The 19811-nt window shown below is 38.7% G+C and overlaps 1 protein-coding gene across 1 annotated transcript; it reads right to left on the bottom strand.

Moving 5' to 3' along the window:
* Nucleotides 1-815: 815 nt before the first annotated feature.
* creb3l3a (cAMP responsive element binding protein 3-like 3a) lies at nt 816-8926 on the bottom strand. Its single transcript, XM_044361887.1, has 10 exons — nt 8759-8926; nt 8251-8367; nt 7821-8064; nt 7230-7363; nt 5024-5134; nt 4812-4918; nt 3449-3517; nt 3217-3301; nt 2409-2502; nt 816-1833 (listed from the first exon to the last, which is right to left on the bottom strand). The coding sequence occupies exons 1-10, from the start codon at nt 8777-8779 to the stop codon at nt 1517-1519; spliced, it is 1299 nt and encodes a 432-aa protein (XP_044217822.1). The 5' UTR covers nt 8780-8926; the 3' UTR covers nt 816-1516.
* Nucleotides 8927-19811: the final 10885 nt, after the last annotated feature.

The raw sequence follows: 19811 nt of genomic DNA on the forward strand, positions 1-19811 counted from the left end.
GCTGACAGTCAGTTTGGTGAGTCACAGACGGACCAAAGATGCCCGGCGGCCGTCTGCTGGTTTGGTGTATCAGGAGTCTTAAAAAAAGAGCCTCAAGTTAGAGAAAAAGTATTGTGGGGGTTGTAAAATTCTCTTTGTTGAATTCTCTTTTTATCCATTTTAATGTGTTATGAAACACAGATCTGTTCCTGAAAGTCTTTCCATTGCTTTATTGAACTAACCCTGCGGTACCCCTGGTCTTCAACGTCGACCATGAACTGCAATGTTCCTGATTTGAGTCTGACTGAGACCTGTGTTGCATCTCTCTCTCCCTCTCTACTGGTACAATCTACTAAAGGCAGAAAATGCCTCCCCAAAAAACAGAATAATGAAATGTTATGTCTCCCCAAACGAAAGTTCACAATAATGTTTTCTGTGCCTTCAAGGTTATAAAAAGTGTAAAGGATGAAATAATTTCACATAAAATTCCTGTTCCAGGATGATTTTTTGTTTTAATATGAAACATGTTGGTGTTTTATTTATACATTCTTTCAATTATTACTCTATGCTGTCAGAAAAAAGCCAGTTTCTACAGTGGAGTCTTTTAATTTCACAAGTGCATCTCTGGTTCCCCGGTGAAGTTAAGTCTTGCCAGCCACAGAAAATGTCAACCTGAACAAGTCAGACCGTAAATGTTAGATGAAATTCTGGTCTGAGAGGCAGCAGGCTTAAGAACACTTTCATCCCATCAGCACTTGTCTGCACTGACAAGACAGACACATGAGTGCTGTAGACACAAGCAGCAGCCTGTCTTCAGTGAGTAAATATATCAACATGTCAGTTATTAGGTAAGAAGTCTGAGTCAAAAGATAAGAGGTCATCTTTTGCACCTTTGGCCTAGTTTTCTGTCTCTCTCTCTGTTAACCATGCCTCCACTGACATCAAACCTACTGTACTCGACCTTTAGGGGATGGCTTGTCTAGACATTGGACCATATCTTTTGAGGCAGAACTATCAGGGGAAATATTGTACCTTGTGCTTGGAGTGGCTTTTTTAATTATTAAAGCCCTAAAATGCATCCACAGTATTTTGAACCACATTTCTCTTTCTGACATCTTTTATTTGAGGCGGTTTTTTATCCATAAATGAATCTTAACAGTTCTAATCAATTCTTCAGTGAAAACATGCTTTTAAAAGCCTTAAACATATTACAAATTATCTGCTGAGATCAAAACTGTACACATCATCATCGCTCTATTTACCCACACACACTAATTTACACTGGCATTTTATCAAAACCAGAAGGCAAAGGATACACAGTTCACTTCGACAGGCAATTTCAGTTTAACATTCAAATCTATATATTGATATAAAACAGTATCACAAATAAAGAAAAAAAGGCAAACAGACATGCATGTATATGAAAGGCAAAACAGGAATGATTAAAACTTAATTTCTATGTAAACAGCAGCCCCAGATGATTCCCTGCTCTATTAGAAGAAGGACACTTTGGGGAATTCATGTGTCTTCATTTCTTTTACATGTCATCGGCATTTGGTCGCAGCCTAGCAGAGCGGTGGGGATCCAAGGTCACGGAAGCTACGTGACCAGTGATTGGGTCTATGTGGAAGTGACCCATCCTTTCTTCCTGACTGCTGTTTACAGACACGGGCTCCAAACCGGACCGTTGTTTGTTCACCTTCAGCTTCCCCATCAGCGTGGTAATATCCTCCAATCCCAAGTCTCCCGGGAAATGCCGGTGCAGAGACTCTGATTCATCCTCGGCGGAGAATGGGGGGTCAATGACATGCAGCACGCGTGAAGCCTGAAGGTTCTGCAGGGACCGTGACTGGACTGTGTGAGAATAAGACACAGAGGAAAGATAAACAAATTAAAGCTTCTGCGGACATGCGGCTCTGCTTATTATTGTGTTGTTTTCTTCAGTTAAACTGGCACTGTGCTAAGCAAGTGTGTGCCAGTGTTTGTGTGTTGTGTGCTAAACGCAGAGTACATCAAATTCAAGACTCTAAATCTCCAAAAACGTTTAACAGGCTGTCAAACAGTTTATGGTAACAAATTACACCTTAGTGCTGTGAAATTCCTAATTTACACTCTTAATTTAAAAAATTGACTTCTGGAGGCTGTGCCAATAAATTTAATAACAAAGTAATGATTAAAGGTGATTTTTCAGAAGCTGTTGACAGAGCTGTATCTTAATAACTGTAATTATAATACATGGCTGTGGTTCTCTGTGCATTGAATCTGATTTTTAAACTTGACTGCAAATCCTTAGCCAGGCTCTGCGGGTGAAAACCTTTTCAGCGGCAGGTGAGACTGCAGTTCTAACAAGCTCCTCTGTGGTGACAGAGAGGTGCTGGATTAGTTGGCAGGTGGGCGCAGAAAGCTTTTTAGTACTGAAGGTTACTCACTTCTGACTGGGCTGAAGTCTCCTTGGCTGACCTTGGTGTCAGAGAACGGCTTGAGGCTGGGGAACAGGATTAGGGAGAAGGACAGCAGCAGCACCTAAGAATGGGATAAAAAAAATCAAATGCAAAAGAAAGAGGGAAAGAGTTAGATAAAGAATAGCCAGAATAGGAGGAAAACACATCATTCGCAGTGAGTTTGGGTCAAAGAAAGTTAGTGCTTGAAAATCAGTGTGTTCTACATCGTTGGACGTTTGTATGGCGAGCGGCTCAGATATTCCCTCTGTGAATATGCAGTCAGGCTGCAATGCTCAGAATAAAGAGAGTAATCTTGCTCTTGCTGCGCTTGTGGAGAATATGTATTCTGTGACTGTGAACTGAGACTAATTCATATTTATAGATTAAAAAAAATCTTTCCTCTTATGTAGCCTCAGGCCTTGTATTTTATTCCATTGGAGTGATGAAAGGCAATAAATGGCTTCTGTTCAGACAGTGTATTTTTCTTTATGGGGACTGTGCCTTTTTGTGTCCTTTGTGATGTCTTGTCCATTGTGGACAAATGTAGTGGCTAAAGCAGCTGTAATGATTGTTGCTTTTTAGGTTGCTGTGAAGGTGATTTGTTTTCTTTTAACAATGAGTCATATGGAGCGTCAGGGTAGTTTGTCTACCTGCATTACACACACACACATACACACATACACACACACACACACACACACACACACACACACACACACACACACACACACACACACACACACACACACACACACACACACACACACAGACACAGAGAGAGAGAGAACAGCCATACCATTACATATGTCCCAGTCTGGGCTGGCTTGTTAGACGTATTCATGACGAGAGCCTGGAGTCTGCGCAGCTGTTCCATCAGTGACCTGTGGAGAGGACGTGGGAAAAGGAAAGAGGAAAGACAAAAAAACAATAAAAGAAATGTCATTATAACCATTGCCAAGAGATTACAGAGGGATGAGTGATTGATCATTGGAAAGGGAAAGAGAAGTCCCACTTTTAAATTCCCTTACACGTTACATTTCTCCAGCTGCGACACTTTCCTCTGCAGCTCCTGATTATGTGCATTGCAGGTAGCCATCCTAGAGAAGATAACACAGAGGGGGAGCAGACACAGTGAAATCACTCTAGTTAGAATTCAGTGGAATCAAACTTTTTCATTAAAGCTCCATTATATTTATTTTTATTAACATTAAAAACAACCACTGTACTACTGCACCCAAAACTACAAGTGATGTTTTTCTGTAAAAGTGTATGAGGGTGTCAATGTGGCTGAGGGACTAAAATGTGCACTGTGGCAACTGCAACATTGCCAGTTTGACTCTGGATGGGGACCTCTCTCACCTCTCTATAGTTCCTGTCTTCTTCTTTATCATATACAATTCATACTATACTTAAATGCAAAAATACTCGAAAAATAATCGTTAAAAAAGCTGCACGCTACCTGCTCAGAATGAGTTTTAGAACTGTGCTAATCTCATTTAGTTTATGATTTAGAGGCCCATACAGATAATTTTGCATGTTAACCATTTAAAATGGCATACAATGCACTTCATATTATTGACATCCAGTTTTCCAAGGTATAACATATGTTCACGATTGGTTTCCTTTCCCACTTGTTCAGCACATCCATTTTTAAACAGTCTAAGCTCCTAAACTACTCCTAACTTTTACTCAAAACTGTAGGTGAAATGTTCACCGTGATGTTACCTGAAGCGTGTTTCTTAAGATTATTTTCTGGCATTTTTGTATTCAACAGCAACTGATAGACAGTAAACATGTGGAGAGAGGGGAATGATGAATGACAAAGGCCAGAATCAAGCCCTGGAATCACAGTTACATGAGTATGGCACATCATGGACTTTCATAGTTTTCTGAAAAACTATGAAAGTATCTCCCCCTCCCTCTCCTCCTCTCTCTCCCTCCCGCTTTGTCTCTCAAACCAACTAGTCAAGGCAGATGGCCGCCCACCTAGAGCCCAGTTCTGCTTGAAGTTTTTTCACGTTAAAGGGGAGTTTTTCCTTGCTGCTCTGTTGCTCATGGGGGAATTGTTGGGTCTCTGTAAATTAAAGAGTACGGTCTTGACCTGCTCTATGTGAAAAGTGCCCCGAGATAACTTTTGTTATGATTTGGCGCTTTATAAATAAAATTGAATTGAAGTGAAAAAATTGAATTGAAATGGACTGACCAATGACTGCTTGGAGGGTGCAGCAGGAAAACTATCAAGAGACTTACATTAAGTTTTGGAAGAGGGTTTGCAGTAATGGAAAGCATACTGAGTTTGTAATTAACATTCTAAAACATGTAAAATCATCATCTTTTCTACATTTGCTTGCCACTCTTGTGTAAATGAGATGAATTAAATTAGACTCTTACCTGCTCTCCAGCCCATCAATATACTCCTTCTTTTTCTTCCGGCTCTCCTGGGCAGATTGCTTATTGCGAATCTTTCTGCGTATTTTCTTCAGAATCCTCTCTTCATACTGGTCACAGAGGAAGGAATGTTTAAGTCTGAACCTCTGCAGAATAGTTTCTGAGAGCTGCTAATTGTTTTCATTGTATACCCACAAACATTGATAGAAATTTACCTTCGTGAGAGGTAATTGAGTGGGTAGAGTCACCCCCTCCTTCACCAAAAGCTTCTTCTCGTCTTCATTGAGAATCAACTCTTGAATTGACTGTTGTGATGGCTGTGGGGGCTGGAGGTGAGATATGAATACTAATATTTAAAACATCATCACTGCTGTTTGATTAAATTTTCTCTCTGGCCCCATGTCTCTTCCATCCCTCCTCTCCGTAGGGCTTCACAAGAAGTAGTTAAATGAGTCCAGAATATCCGTCCACCTTCAACACTCTAATTTCATGGCTAACTCAAAGCAGGTATGGTGTGAGAAGGTGCATTCTGCCACTCTCTCCCTCTTCTTATTAAAGTGGTCTGCAAAGATGGGATCAGTACTTGAAGTGTGCTGAAACCCAAAACACTGCAAACCCTAAACTTTGAGAGGCATAAATGCACAAACACTATATTCTGCTTGTGGTCATTTGCTGTATCCACTGATGACTCTTTTTGTAATCCAATGACAAACGCCATTTAAGATGATGCAGCATAAACTTTTCTTCAATAAAATGCATTTTATGTATTTCACATAACTGCATTTTCCAAAGGAATTAACACATTTATGGGAAAGTTTAAGGAAAATATCAACTTCAACCGAATACTGACTTGAAGGATACGTTGGGGTACTCAACTTTTCAAGTCTGTCTTAAGACAAAAAACATTGAAACAGGTTTTTCTTGCTGTAATCATTCCTCCTGTGCATACTGACCATGAAAGATTCTCTAATGTGCTTTAAAAATCCACAGTCCTCGTTTTGTGCAAAAATGTATTCAAATGTTTATCTGAATCATATATGAGGCTTCAGCAGTCAGTTAGTCAACTCAAGTGGATATCTTCCAAAGTTAGTCTTTTTAGTACAAAAATTCCCACTTTTTGTCAGTAGGGTTTAGGAATATTTTTTGCCCTGTTTTCTGCCCTTCCAGTGACTCACAGGTTACAAAAACTGACCCACGTGTGTTTTGGTTGCAGTCATTGCAAAAGTTGAGCAAGAGAAGAGAAGAAACAAACAAAGCACTCATAGAGGGCCGACACGCCTGTGGTACTTAATCCAAAAGGAATAACTACAAGCCTGTATACACACTCATAAGCTACTCTACACTTGTCTTTTGTCTTTTAATTGTCTTTAAAAAAATGTAAAAAAAAAAAAAAAGATACTACAGAGTACTGGTTTGACCCTCCTCAAGATTTCCCAGCATGCAACAGTAAGAACAATCAATTCAGTGTTTTTGAGTGTTATTTAACTTGATTTGTCTCATTTTAATGTTGTAGGACATTAAACATAAATGTCACAGGCACATAGTGGTGGTTATGTCTAGGATTGCTTATATTTATTCAAACTAAGAATAACTGTCATAGCACCGAGATCTAAAGTGCTATCCAGGAAAGACTTACCACCTGCTGTGACTCAGAACAGCCTAGTTTGAGGTAAACTTATCTGCTGCTTATAGGCAATCAAAGATTTTGCCCCACTGTTCAATTAAACTGATTTATAGTTTCCATAGATCTATTCATCCGTTGGTATTATAGATCCATTGGTATTTATGATCTCCCACCTGATCAACCTGCTTCATGTGTCATTGAGCCTCTCTCATATCAAACTATCTCACAGGTCAGTATTTTTCTTCTTTCTCCAGACAAAATTGCCTCGCAGGTTAGTATTTTACATTTGAAAACACATTATGAAGGGATATTTAAACAGCCAATATGAACAGAAGGAATCAGTACAGCAAGAAAAACCCGTTTCAGTCTTCATATGGGCACCTGACTATTTTAAGACAGACTTGAAAAAAATGTATGGACCTACATCCTTTAAATGTTTCGTCACATTCCTTATTCCTCTGTCAACATACAAAGCTGGGAAGATTTGCTGCATTTGCTACACAAATGTTTAAAAATAGATATTTCATTTGAAATTCCAAAGGCCTCGCTCCCTGGTGAATCCATGATTTCAACAAGTGTAGTCACCCACTTGTTTTTTACTGAAATACACATGTGCGCGCACACACACACACACACACACACACACACACACACACACTAACTTTCACAAAAGGTAAACAACAGGTTATGTACACAAACAATATACACAAACACCCACAAGACACTATCGCTGCCCCTCTACTACAACCACCCACACATACTCTGTCAAACTCCCAACACAACCAGGACATACTTACTGGCTCTGGTGTGCCAGACAGTAGCAGATCCTTGACAGTTAGAGGGAAGCCAGAGGACAGCTGCGGTCTATGTACATCAGAAGGATATTGCGTAATCTTTGTCCTGCCCGTTGGGAAGCTGGGGTCCCAGCCATCTGCACCCGCACAGACACAAGGATACAGATAGAGTAAATGCAAACAAAGATCAATAAGACCTGCTAGTGTCACTGTTTGGATTATGCGATAAACAATGATAAAAAACGTTGAAATGACAGTTGGAGCCTTGAACAATGCTCAAATACCAGTTACTCTTTTTAGTCCTCAACATGGGTACTTTTGTTTTTCATAACGTCAGTGTCTTTGATAGTTTAAATAGTCTTGTACACAGTCCCAAATAATCTATGTTATCCTACTTTATTATCTGTGATACAGGGGATTCAGGGATTCATGTCCAGGAACAAAGCCAGAAGATATTGAGACTGAAATTCCTAATTCACCATCTTTTTCTTTTTCGACTCACATCATTGGAAACACTTCTCCATAAAGTTGAATCTATATTAAATGATTGATATTATAATGTTTCCCATTATGAATGTTCTCCTTGTGACTTACTGAGGTCAATGGAGACGTCGGCCTCCAGGGCTGCCTTGGTTTGTGGCCTTGGGCCGAAGTAGTGAGCGTCCCCAGGGGGGCTCTCAGGGCGCTGAGGGCTGTCCATCTGGTCTGAGGGAGGGTCCTCGCTGATCCCACTGTCACTATGAGAAGGAGACCAGAGAGGCGAACCCGACACAGAATCATTTCCACTCAGTAGGGCATTAAGGAAGTCATCGTCCGCCTGCTCAGCCGGCTGCAGCATCTGCTGGGTGAAAACCCAAAGAACTATCATTAGTCTGTCTGTCTGAGGTGACAACATGGCGAGAGATGGGACAGTCTTTTATAACACGCAATCTGTGAAGGAGGAACTATTGTACAGTATATACAAAGTAAACAGTTATTTGTATGTATGTATGAGTGACATGAAAGGTCCCACAGCCACACGCACATTTGGGTCCTGGATTGGCCAGGTGTGATGGTTGCCATGGTGTCCTGGTTCCTCATGACGGAGGATTCCATCATTTTGATCAAACAGCCAGTCAAGCAGCTCGATGCCATCGCAACCCTGAAATGAGATCATGACATTTAATGACAACAAAGCTTTTAGAAACAAAGACAACAAGATGATAAAGGTTTCATATGCTGCCACAGCTGGGGACTACTGCTTTATTGCCAACAATTCACCACGATCCTCCCAGAGCACAATGTACTGTACAATATTTTCCGCATTCTGTGCTGAATCAGTTTGACAATTTTTTATGACACTCTGTTGTTTCATTGTTATTCTAAAACAGGCATTTGTCTTTAGAGTAAGGTAGATTTTATATGTAGATGTAGGATTTTCATTTGCTGACAAGCTGAACTTTCCTCTGCGGGACTTTCCAGTTTTAACTCTCACTGTAACCCATAACTGGCATACTACAATCCAGTAAAAAAGACAATATTTTGTTACTCACCTGATCTGCGTATTGCTCCATAGTTTCCCTGCTTGGGTAGCACACCAAAGAAACCCCCAAGACAACAGAGATCTAGTTAAAATATCCAATTTACTTTGTTGTGTAAAAGCTTTGTCTCTCTGTTCCTAAAGAGTTTCTACTGTATCTCTCAGCTCCTCTTCTCAGGTCCAAAGTTTAAACTCCAACACACCCAGCCAGCTAGCCTACTTTGTCCCAATTGGCTGTAAGAAGATATAATCTGATTGGTAGCCTAGAACACACAATGAAAGAACTTCACAAGTTGGTCTATCTAGTACGGACATTAAGTCTCCACTAAGATGTAAAACATCAGAAAGGTCAAAGTCTGTTGTTTCCTTTCCTCTTATTTTTTTGATAGCGTATTGACAAAGAGATAGATCTGACCTTTGGCATATATTCATAACACAATGAATGTATCATGGCCTGGTTCTAGAAACAACACTGGTTTTAAAAAATATAAAATACAAACATTTCTACTGAGCCCTAATAGCGCTGTTTATTAAATTATTGTCATACACCATATGTGTTTATCTTAAACCCAGTTTGTGAAGTTAATAAAATGTTACATTTAGTTGTTAGAAAAATAAATAACTAAATATACATAGTTTGCATATTAGTGTATAATGGCAATTCTTGAAAGAACATGATTATTAAGGGAATAATTTATTTGTAAAAGAGGACAAGTAGGCCTGAGGACTCTTGAGGCACAAATCAGCCTTTAAGGAGGCTTAAAAACATGAATGTGCTGCAAAGAAGCAAATGAAAACATAATAAATAACACATAATATATGTGATTTGGTTGAGGATCTAACTATTTTTTCCAACAAAGCTTCAAAACTCTGCTTGTACCTCAACAAATACATGAACAAATGAAGTCAGAGGAACCCTGAAAGCGCAATAATATCCATATTAGAGATTTAGATATAGATAGACAAAGGCTGCTATCAGTGTTCATGTTAGACTGAAAGAAAGAAGACAAAACAGAAAACAAGCCAATATACAAAATGAAGAGCAGTGGTGTGAGGATAGTATGTTTTTTTGTTCATTTCTAAGGCAGTTGTATATGTACATAAAGTTGGAAATTGTTACTGTATTTTTGTATGTATTCATTTTCCTTTTAAGTTTCTCTCTGGAAATGTACACAAGAAGCCAGATTGATAAAAAATATTGTCTCAGATGTTGCATTTATGTATCATTATACACATTGGAAAAAAAACTTCCCTAATCAAAAGCTGCTTGTACATGTAAATATTTTACAGTCGACTCTTAAAGGGGAGCTCCATCAATTTTACACATCAAAGCCTGTTAACAAGTCTTGAGGAGTGCTACTGCATATCACATATGGTTTGTGACTCCAGTGAGAGTTGCGCAAAGTCTGATATAAATTACCTCTAATGATGTCACAAGTGAGTCATGGCTACAAGTTTGAAAATGATCATCTGTGGGTGTTGAGATAGAAAGAAATGAAGTTACCAGACTTCTGTAGCTCGCTCCTCATTTCTGCTTGAGGGCAGCAGATGGAGGCTACATTAACTGCTACTAGCATAACACATCAGAATCTGCACAGCTGAGTGAATTGAGTCAAGTTGCATTGTGGGCAATGTAGGTGCCAGGTTTTGATAAGACAATATCTCTGATTCTGCTGCATCAAGTTTTAAACTATCCATCGTCAGTCCAACAATGACATAGGAGTGCAATGCGAAATTGGGTCCTCTTTTAAGTGTCAAAGCATCCCTACAGTAGGCTGAAGGTTTATCCACCAATGTCTCCATCACTGGTGGATTTCAGGTTTAGTAAGCCTATAAACTGTGGCTGATTACTGTGTTATACTGTGAGAATTGGAATTTTATAAGATATATCTATATTTAGAGAGCCTTTTTAAACCACTGGCCGGGACAACAGGCTTGTCTGTTGATCAATGATCACTGTCCCTGTCAGATAAACCAATAAAAAAATGACGTGAATAATAAATTAATTATTTACCTGTGAGTAAATAATTCAGTCTTTGCTTGACAGTGAAAATCTTTACAATATGGCCTGCAAGGCACAAGAACCACCAGTTTCTGCTGTTCTACCCAAAAACTCACCCTCACATCCTCTCTGAGCTGAGCTCACTACCATGTAGAAAGGTAGAATGAGGTCACTGACAGTAACTATCGTTTTATTAGTCACTGATGTCATGTATTGCAGTTAGAGATGGCAATAGCTTATTTGACTTGGCAGCATGGAATTGCTGTCGGAAAGGCCCTCTGTCGCCGCAGTACAGCATAACAGAACAGAATAGACAACACATGATAAATAACTTGAAGGGGATGCAGCAAACCATAGTCCCATATTTAACCTAGTAGTGTGACCTCAGCAGGGAGGATAAAACAGACTCAAGCCACAGCAGGTGGAGGCTACGGTGAAGGAGGCTTTTGTTGAGGCAGCAGCAGTAAAGCGTCAACAGGGAGTATGAGCATGAAGGCTTTTAAAAAGACCACCACATCACTGCAGAGATTTGATGGGTATGATAAGCTAGCTGTCAGCTGACGCAGCACAGAATGAAGTGTGAGTGTCTTGCCAGGACTAGTCTATTGAGCTTCCACAGAAGAAGCATTACATAATCATTATTGCTTTATTATCTGATGGAGGAAGGTTCCAAAGGGCAAAAGCTCTGTCATTACTCCACAATCTGTTTTTGAAAACTAAAACTCTGAAAAATGGCTTATCAAATGAAATGTTCAATACAAATACAGAATGAGCGAACAGTAGAATACTGTTAAGGTCAAGTTTGGCTGCCTCAACTTCATCTTGGTTAGCATCTTCAGATACAGATACGTGTTTCATGTGTACTGAGAGTGTCTAGTTCTTCCCACTATCTCTCACTGTTTGTGTTTGTGACTGACACCCAGTGTCGTGATTGTAGGAAATCTTATTTTCATTTGTCATCACTCAAGAGGAACTCAGGAATTTATTTAAATTTTTCTTAATTGTTTACCAGTTAATTAGATTATATTGAGCCAAGTTTTGCCAACTTTTTTTCCATGCAGCTGTAATTTAAACAAAGACAAATGTGATTACACTGTGTCTTTGTGAAATGTATTCTCAAAATAAAACAAGTAAAAATGATTTCAGCTAAATAACTTATTCCTGGCTGAATCTGAGTTTGCTTGTTGGAACTGTTTACATGCTCAGCCTCAATCCAGCAGTTTCTGTACACAGGAAGGAAAAACAAACTAAACACAACCAAACAAAAGCAATGTGATTGTAGATGACTTCCCTCCCCAGCACGAATCCAAAACTCAGATTTTATTACAGTCAGTAACAGCTAGCCAACCTGCACACAGTATCGCTGCGTGAGTCTCTCTGTGGGTGTAAAGTGGTTGTTGGGTTGGGATGCATAAATGCCACGTTCACCTGTGCCTCAGGAGACACCTGCCTTCAAAGTATAAGGTCAGCAGCCTGACAGCAGTGTGAAATATTAATTTGAAGGTGTCTGGGAGGATGCAGTCAGGTACTTGATTTACTGTTACTACAACACCTACTTTTGTATTAATTTACTGTATGTCAGACTGCTCCATCTCAATTCCTGAGGGACCGCTCTTATTTTTAAAGTTGAGGATAGCTGCCATCACTCTGCAGTGATGAGTGCACTGTAGGGGAAAAAAGCTAAGTGTGCATTATGACCGAACTGGATAGAGTCAGCGGCTGTTGTTGATGAGTTGATATTTGACAGAGCACTATTAATTCCCCATTTCAGCACTGTGTTTCATATCCCAGAGATCTAAAATGAAGGTCAGATGACAACACATTCATAATTGAAAGTTGGGGGGAAAAATATGATAATGAGCCTTCGGAGAAAAACAACACTGCACTGAGCTACAGATGCTGGAGACCAAATGCCAATAATTACACTAAATGCCAGTCTGACAACAACTGTCACACTGCAAGACCTCTCAGAGGGCATGCATAATTTGAAATAAAAATCCAAAACTCATAATTTGGAATATAATCTGGCTGTGCCATGATAGCTTGGCTGACAGATGTGGCATTTGGTGGATGTGTTTATTTAAAACATATTGTGCATACATGAATACCATAATTGATTTCTCACTTATTAACCTTTCACTTTTATAATATGGGGATGTTTCAGTCATGCATGTTGTTTCCACTGGGACATATTTAACAGTGAGTTGTTTGAAATGTTTTATGAAAGGGAGCTAAGAGTTTTGTAGCTTCACTCATTGACAAATGATTTCAGACTGCTGAGCTGATCTGTCTTTTACTCTAAACTGATTATAAGGCAGCATTTTGCTCCAACATCTTACAATATATTTGTGTATCTTGAGACTTCTTTTTTCAACCCAATTAGCTAAATAATGGAAGTAAAAAATACTCTGGCAGATAATAATGCATCTACCAAGCATGCCAAGTACCGCTCAAGGTCTGTCTCTCAGAGACAATTAGCATATCAGTCCAACAATGTGATAATAGGTTCATTTGCATTTAAAGTCTTGTGTGAGTTAAGGTTTACATTAAGGCTGAATGAATAACTCGAGATCTGTGTGATGTTTTTGTGGGAGTCTACATCAACTGAATAGATTAGTCAATTATTTGATCAATGGATAATTAATCAAAGACACAATCAAACACACACATATACATTACACCATACAACTGGACTGAACTGAATTTAAGCTATTCACACTCATTAACACACACAACTCACCACAATCTCTATAACAGAAAGGAACTGAATTTAAAGGTGATTGTGAAGGTGAAAATATTTGATGGGGAATGTAATTTCTGTTTCTTATATGGATATGGGGCATATATATAATTTGGTTTAACCTATGCAACTGGGTAAACTTAACTGAAACAACTTTCTGTCTCTGTTTTGTCAAAAAAGAGCATATCTGGGAGAGAGTCCATACAACACAAGTCTCTGGGATATGTATTATGCAAACACACTCTGGCAAGTGGTTTCATGGCATTGGCAGTAAACTGTATCATAAGTCACAATCAACATTGGCAATATCAGCACAGTTATCAGCAGTAAAGGAGTTAAATGTCAGGGCTGCTTAAAACTAATGAGCTGAGTGTGTTGGCCATATAAACTAAAACCTTATCACAGTTGGTGATAAGGTTTTAGTTCACCTTGACATGCATGAGCCTCTGGCCAAAAGAAGTCATATTCTTTGAGAATAAACAGCACATCCAATGGGAAACACCTTCTAGTTGTTTTTACTCTTAACAGAGTAACAGCAGCTTAGAGCATGTTTTCCCTGTGTCTACACTTCCTTCAATTCTTCCACAGTCAAAAGAGATGCAGGTCAGGTGAATCTGAAACACAAAATTACCCGTAGCAGTGAATGTGGGTGTGAATGTGATTGTCTGTTTGTGTTAGCCCTACTGTATGTGGCCAGTGGGTGCCAGTGCATGCTGGAATACACTCCAGCCTCCTATGACCCTGAACAGGATAAACTATTCAGAAAATGATGGATAGAGTAAGTTCACTGAGTTTATCATCCTCGGTCCTCTATTGTTTTCCTCTAATATTCCAAAAGGACTTTACCATATTGATGAAGAAAACTTGTACTTTATCCAATAACTGTCTAACAGCACTTTGATGATGAATAAAGATGAAAAACACCAGCTGATTCTTACTTGAATATATGAGGTTTATTACAAAACAAGTATCTGATATCAGAGAAGCGTAAACATGGATACAGTTACACCAAAAACTTCTCAACACATACAATAAAACAATAATACTTATAGGGTGGCTTAGATCATGCCACCTGGGAGGGCAGAAATGAGGACATCTCTGGGTCACAGTGAACTCTAATTGAAAATAATGAGGCTAGCTTCATTAGCCAACCAAGGCTACCAACTCATATCCTGGCGCCCAGAACATAAAACATCTTGTGTGAGAGACCATGAAGGCCAGAAAGGCCCTCTAGATTAATTAGAACATTCCTTTATGAACATAAATTCATATATTGAACATCTTTTCTTCCACATATATACTACTATATATATTTACTATTGTATACTAACACTGTTGTAGCGCAACAGTGAGTTAAGGATATGTTTCTCATATGAGCTGACTGTGATATTAAAGGGACAGTTTGACTTGTACCATATGACTTCTTTCACTGCAATTCATTTTGCTGAGTTTGAGCCTTAAATCCAAGGATTCTTGAAATAAAGGTGAAGTAGAGATCTGTTTAATACCGTCTGGGAAATATTCATAAGACACCAACATCAGGAAGGCCATACTGAATCACAGAGTGAAAACCTAGCCATGGGGCATTAATGGCTCATTATGTCACTTTACCACCATCCAATTAGTGACTTCTCTCTTTTCTAGTGACAAGTAGCACTGCAGCAAAAAGCAACTGAGCTTGATGCTGAGAACCAAGTTCAATATCTTTAAAAATATCATGTGTAAAGAGGAACTACAGTTTCTGAGAACCATGCAAGTAACTTTCAAACCTGAACAACAGAAGCCTAAACTGCTCATGTTGGAGAGAGCCTCTTTCCACTCATTTATTTTGTGGCTCACTGGTCTGTATGGTTGACTCAGACAATGTGATTGCACTATGTCAAGTGCAAAATCAATTAGAGTACAGAAACGTCTGGTGGAGAGTCATCTTGAAATCTAAAGCACCCAATATTTTTTAAGGAGTTGGTGGATCAAGCCAAAGCTAAAAAGCTACTAATCATAATTAGTTAGTAAATATGATAATTATTTGACTTATATTTATCAGGTATGACAAACATGGGATGCTTGTGTTGCTCTGCGTCCTGTGGATGTCTAGACAACACATTAGCCATAAGAACATGATGAGCTGATAGTATATCAGAGTTGTGATAACGCAGCTTCCCACCACCTTGTTAGCATCACAACTTTTCTGTCAGGCTTTTTTCACATCAGACATTTTGACCCATTTTGACTCAGAGCAGGTGTAATAAACAACATTAATGTTTGCTTAGTTTTATTTCACTCTACCTGTAAAACATATCCGTGAACCAGTGCACTACCAGGACCCTGGCAATGCCACAATTAATGGAATCCAGCCATTAGTAATGCCACTGCGTTTGACAAGTCAAAATGTTGTGCTTTCAGAAAGGTGAATGCTTCTTTCTATGTCTCTCCTTCTGTGTGTGTCTCTCTTTGCCTCAAAGACTATGAAGCACAGGCCTTTTCAGGTATGACATTTGTTAGGCTGTTTTGTTCAATCCACTTTGGGCACATTGCATAAAATTGGTTCGACTTCTCATGTCTATCAATGCTCTGTTGGTTTTGAAAATAAAGACATTTTAACATGGTGAGCTTCACAGTAATTTCAGCAGCTCCTCCAGGTTGTTCAGGCTGTTAAAGCTACTCTGACCTAAACATACATACAGTGGCTATAGGATTCTTCTGTTACCCTCATAATGTAGAAGTTATCCAACCACTGTAGCCTAGCAACCTCAACCACGTGTGATTGTTTGTGTGAGGTCTAGAGGTGATTTGCATGAATTAAGTGGACTTCTTGATATCATTTGCATAAAAATAACGAATGCCCATCTGTCTGTATGCACCTCATTGAAGCAACTAGGTCTCAGAGAAATTAAGTTTATATTTGCAAGAGTAAATCTGCCTGAGAGGAAGGTGTTTGTTTTTATTTTTTATTTTTTTCACCAATTGCTTAAAAGAAGAAAGAAAGTTTCTCTGAAATCAAGTTTTCTATAGCTTCAAGCACTGCATTGTGCAGGAGGGAGTCTGCCCCATGCAGACAGGAGTCCTTGCCAAGTAACTAAGGAGATTTACTCAGGTACTGTACTTAAGTACAATTCTTCAAAGTACTTGTACTTTGCTTGAGTATTTTCATTTGATGCAACTTTATACTTCCACTCTGTTACATTTCAGAAGGAAATATTGTACTTCCTACTCCGTTGCATTTATTTGACAGCTTTAGTTGCTTTTCAGATGAAGATTTCACACAATGGATACAATAACAACCTCAGGGTCACATTTCAGATGTCTGTGAGTTGTTAACAGCTCCACCAAATAGTGATTTTACCCTCTAAACTTTTCACATGGTTTAATTTCAATAAATGTTCAAATGATACAGTATTTCACCAAAAACTGAAAATAGATTTGTGTATTAGAACATTGTTTTTTCTTCTTCTCCCCTCAGATTTATCTTGTGACCCTTTGGAGGGGCCCGGCCCGCATGTTGGAAACCACTGGACTAAACTAGCTAATTGTATAAAAAGTAGTTCAAACTAGCTCCACCTCCAGCAGCTACAACGGTAACATGCTGCTTACACACTGATGCTTCAGTATTAATAATCAAATGATGTCATATCAGTCAGAGGGACAAAATCACTACTTTTACTTTAATACTTCACATCAAGCTGATAATACTTCTGTACTTTTACTTAAGTAGGATTTTTCATGCAGGACTTTTACTTGTAATAGAGTATTTTTACATTGCTGCATTGGTACTTTTACTTAAGTAAAGGATCTGAGTACATCTTCCACCACTGGTCCTTGCTTTGGGCTGGCCCACAAACATGCTGCAGGGACTCCTCCCAGCTGTATGGGAATGTCAGGGAATCAATCAAGGCAGAGCTCAAAGGGGTTCTGCTGAAAAGGGTTGCTGGGTTGTTTTGCTCTCCTGTCACAGTGAATGCCCATGTGCCAATAAAAAGAATGGATGTTAGTTTTGTTTTGCTTTTTGCATTTCCTTAAAGGGAAAGAACCAACTGAATATCCCCCCACCCGTACCCTTCGAAGTGTGTAGGAGAACCTATGATGGCCATGACACTTGCGAAAAATGCGAAAGGTCCTTTCCAGAGCCAGTGTTTGGTTTTCCGTTTTGGGCTAATGTAGAAAAATGGCGGTGCAACATGGCGGGCTCCATGGAAGAAGACCCACTCTCTATGCAGGTATAAAGGGCTCATTCTAAGGTAACGGAAATAAAATTATTCTTATTTTCAGGTGATTATAAACTAAGTATAATACACTTTTGAATATGATATTCAATTTCTGCCAAGTCCATTCCACTAGATGCCTCTAAATTCTACACACTGCACCTTTAAATGAACTTATTGAAAACAGGATTTAAATTGGCTTCAAACAAGCAAACTTAAAAGAAAAACGATGATCTGAATATATAAACAGTTTCTTTGGTAAGTGACTATGGTATGAGCTGAATAAAACACAGCATGGTGTCCTGATATATACAACAGTGAACTTAGTGGAAAGATCACTACTCCACCTCATGTTGTGGCAAATCATTAAAGATAAATTATAACAACAGAATCATGGGAATCACCAGAGATGACTGCCAAACAAAGTGAATTTCAGTCCCAGTTTATATGTTTACTTGTTTTTCCTCCTTTTTAGCAATAATGCAGTCGATGCTCCCGGCATAAAATCTATCCCACCGTTCATCGCAGCAAAAGGTTGACCGGATCGGAGGTTGTAGTTGCACTATTTCATGGGATGCTGCCTACAAATAGGTTCATTTTGAAATTCAAAATACAAAGTTTATTTTGTGAATTTACAATGCTGCACTATGGACAGGTTCAAGTCAAAAGAAAGAAAGCTCTAAAAGTATTTTTCTTATATCAATTAAGGACAGATGAAGAAACGTCAGACAGCTCTTTGTTTATGTTCACTCTTTCAGGTGTCCATCCCGGTCATTGAAGGTGAAGACATCAAGGGACATCAAAGTGCTAATGTGAAACTGGATGCACCTTGTCCTACATCTATGATATACGTAAATAGATCCAGTCAGAGTTTAGAACAATGATGACAGTATGTACATTTTCTGGTTAGTGACATGTTATGTTCTGTTCATTGTTGTTGTTTATTGATTCATAAATTGTTTCTTAATTATTTTCTATTTTTACTCATTTATTTATCTATTTTGCTGTTGCTTTCATTAACTGAAACGTGTTTTGAATCTCTAGGCAGTGCCACTGTCATTATATCATACAGGAATTAAAGTAGTCTACACTTGAATAACCCAAACCTTGTGTGGAAATAATGGACATAAATAGAAATAATGAAAGCTGCAAAACATGCTGTCAAATACTGACATATGTGTGGGAGGAGTGTTTGGGGCACCTTCCACCGATTTCTCCTTGAGGCCAAGATCCAGCAGCTGCTCAGTGGCCCTGAAACAGTCCCATCTTAATTTGCCTAAACTCAACAGAGCCACACAAACACTTCACCATTGTTACTTATGTAAGCTATCAAATACCAACACTTTTATACGCTAATATTCCTTCCTCCACATGTACTTTGGTATTATAAAGTTTTATATCACTGCAGCTTTTAGTAACACACTATAAAAGTTGTGCAAAAGCTTCATCTGCATACACTGTGCCAAAGCAGAGAGATAACCAGCCAGCTAAGAAGGCCAAATATCGACAGCTATCTACTAAGCCCTGTTTGTTTGGCTGACAGTTTCTGTATGAGTATGACTTCTGTTGATATGGATTACCAACAGCAGATGAGATATTTAAGCTTTAGGGGAACCAGCAATAATTTATTGGAGGTTAGTCATTATTTGGTCTTGACCGTCCTTACATGACTGGTAAGGATAGGAAGGAGAATCAGTGGAATGTAGCTTCCATCTAGTGGTTAAAACCTGTAAGTACAAATTCAACCTCAGATTACGACTCACTTATATAGTGAGTCGTAATATATATATTGTTTTTCTTATATATTTTCTCTTTGGTTATTAATTTTCTTATATATTGTGTTGTGATAATAATGAGAATGAGAATGTACAGTGCAGATAAATATGCTAGTCAATAGCTGTGACTATTACCATGATAATCATCTTAATTTGAGGTTGTGTTTGTGCAGACAAAAGTTAACACTTCACATTTCAGTCAGAAACTGGAATTGAAAGGGTGAGATTGGGGTGCTCAAATGCTTTTGCATTTTGTTTATTTGATTATCTATTGATTATTTATACACCACTGACAATTATATTTATATATTTATATAAACATCAGAATTTAAAATCCTTTGCTGGTGCTG

This window comes from Thunnus albacares, chromosome 9 (assembly GCF_914725855.1).
Source record: "Thunnus albacares chromosome 9, fThuAlb1.1, whole genome shotgun sequence".
Taxonomy (NCBI): domain Eukaryota; kingdom Metazoa; phylum Chordata; class Actinopteri; order Scombriformes; family Scombridae; genus Thunnus; species Thunnus albacares.

Excerpts from the sequence above, each read along its gene's own strand:
- creb3l3a (XM_044361887.1), bottom strand. The coding sequence starts at position 8,779 with ATGGAGCAATACGCAGATCAG. Across the intron at positions 8,065-8,250 it reads GGCCAATCCAGGACCCAAAT|ATGCTGCAGCCGGCTGAGCA; the intron begins GTGCGTGTGGCT and ends TTCACCCAGCAG. Across the intron at positions 3,518-4,811 it reads ATTGATGGGCTGGAGAGCAG|GATGGCTACCTGCAATGCAC; the intron begins GTAAGAGTCTAA and ends TATCTTCTCTAG.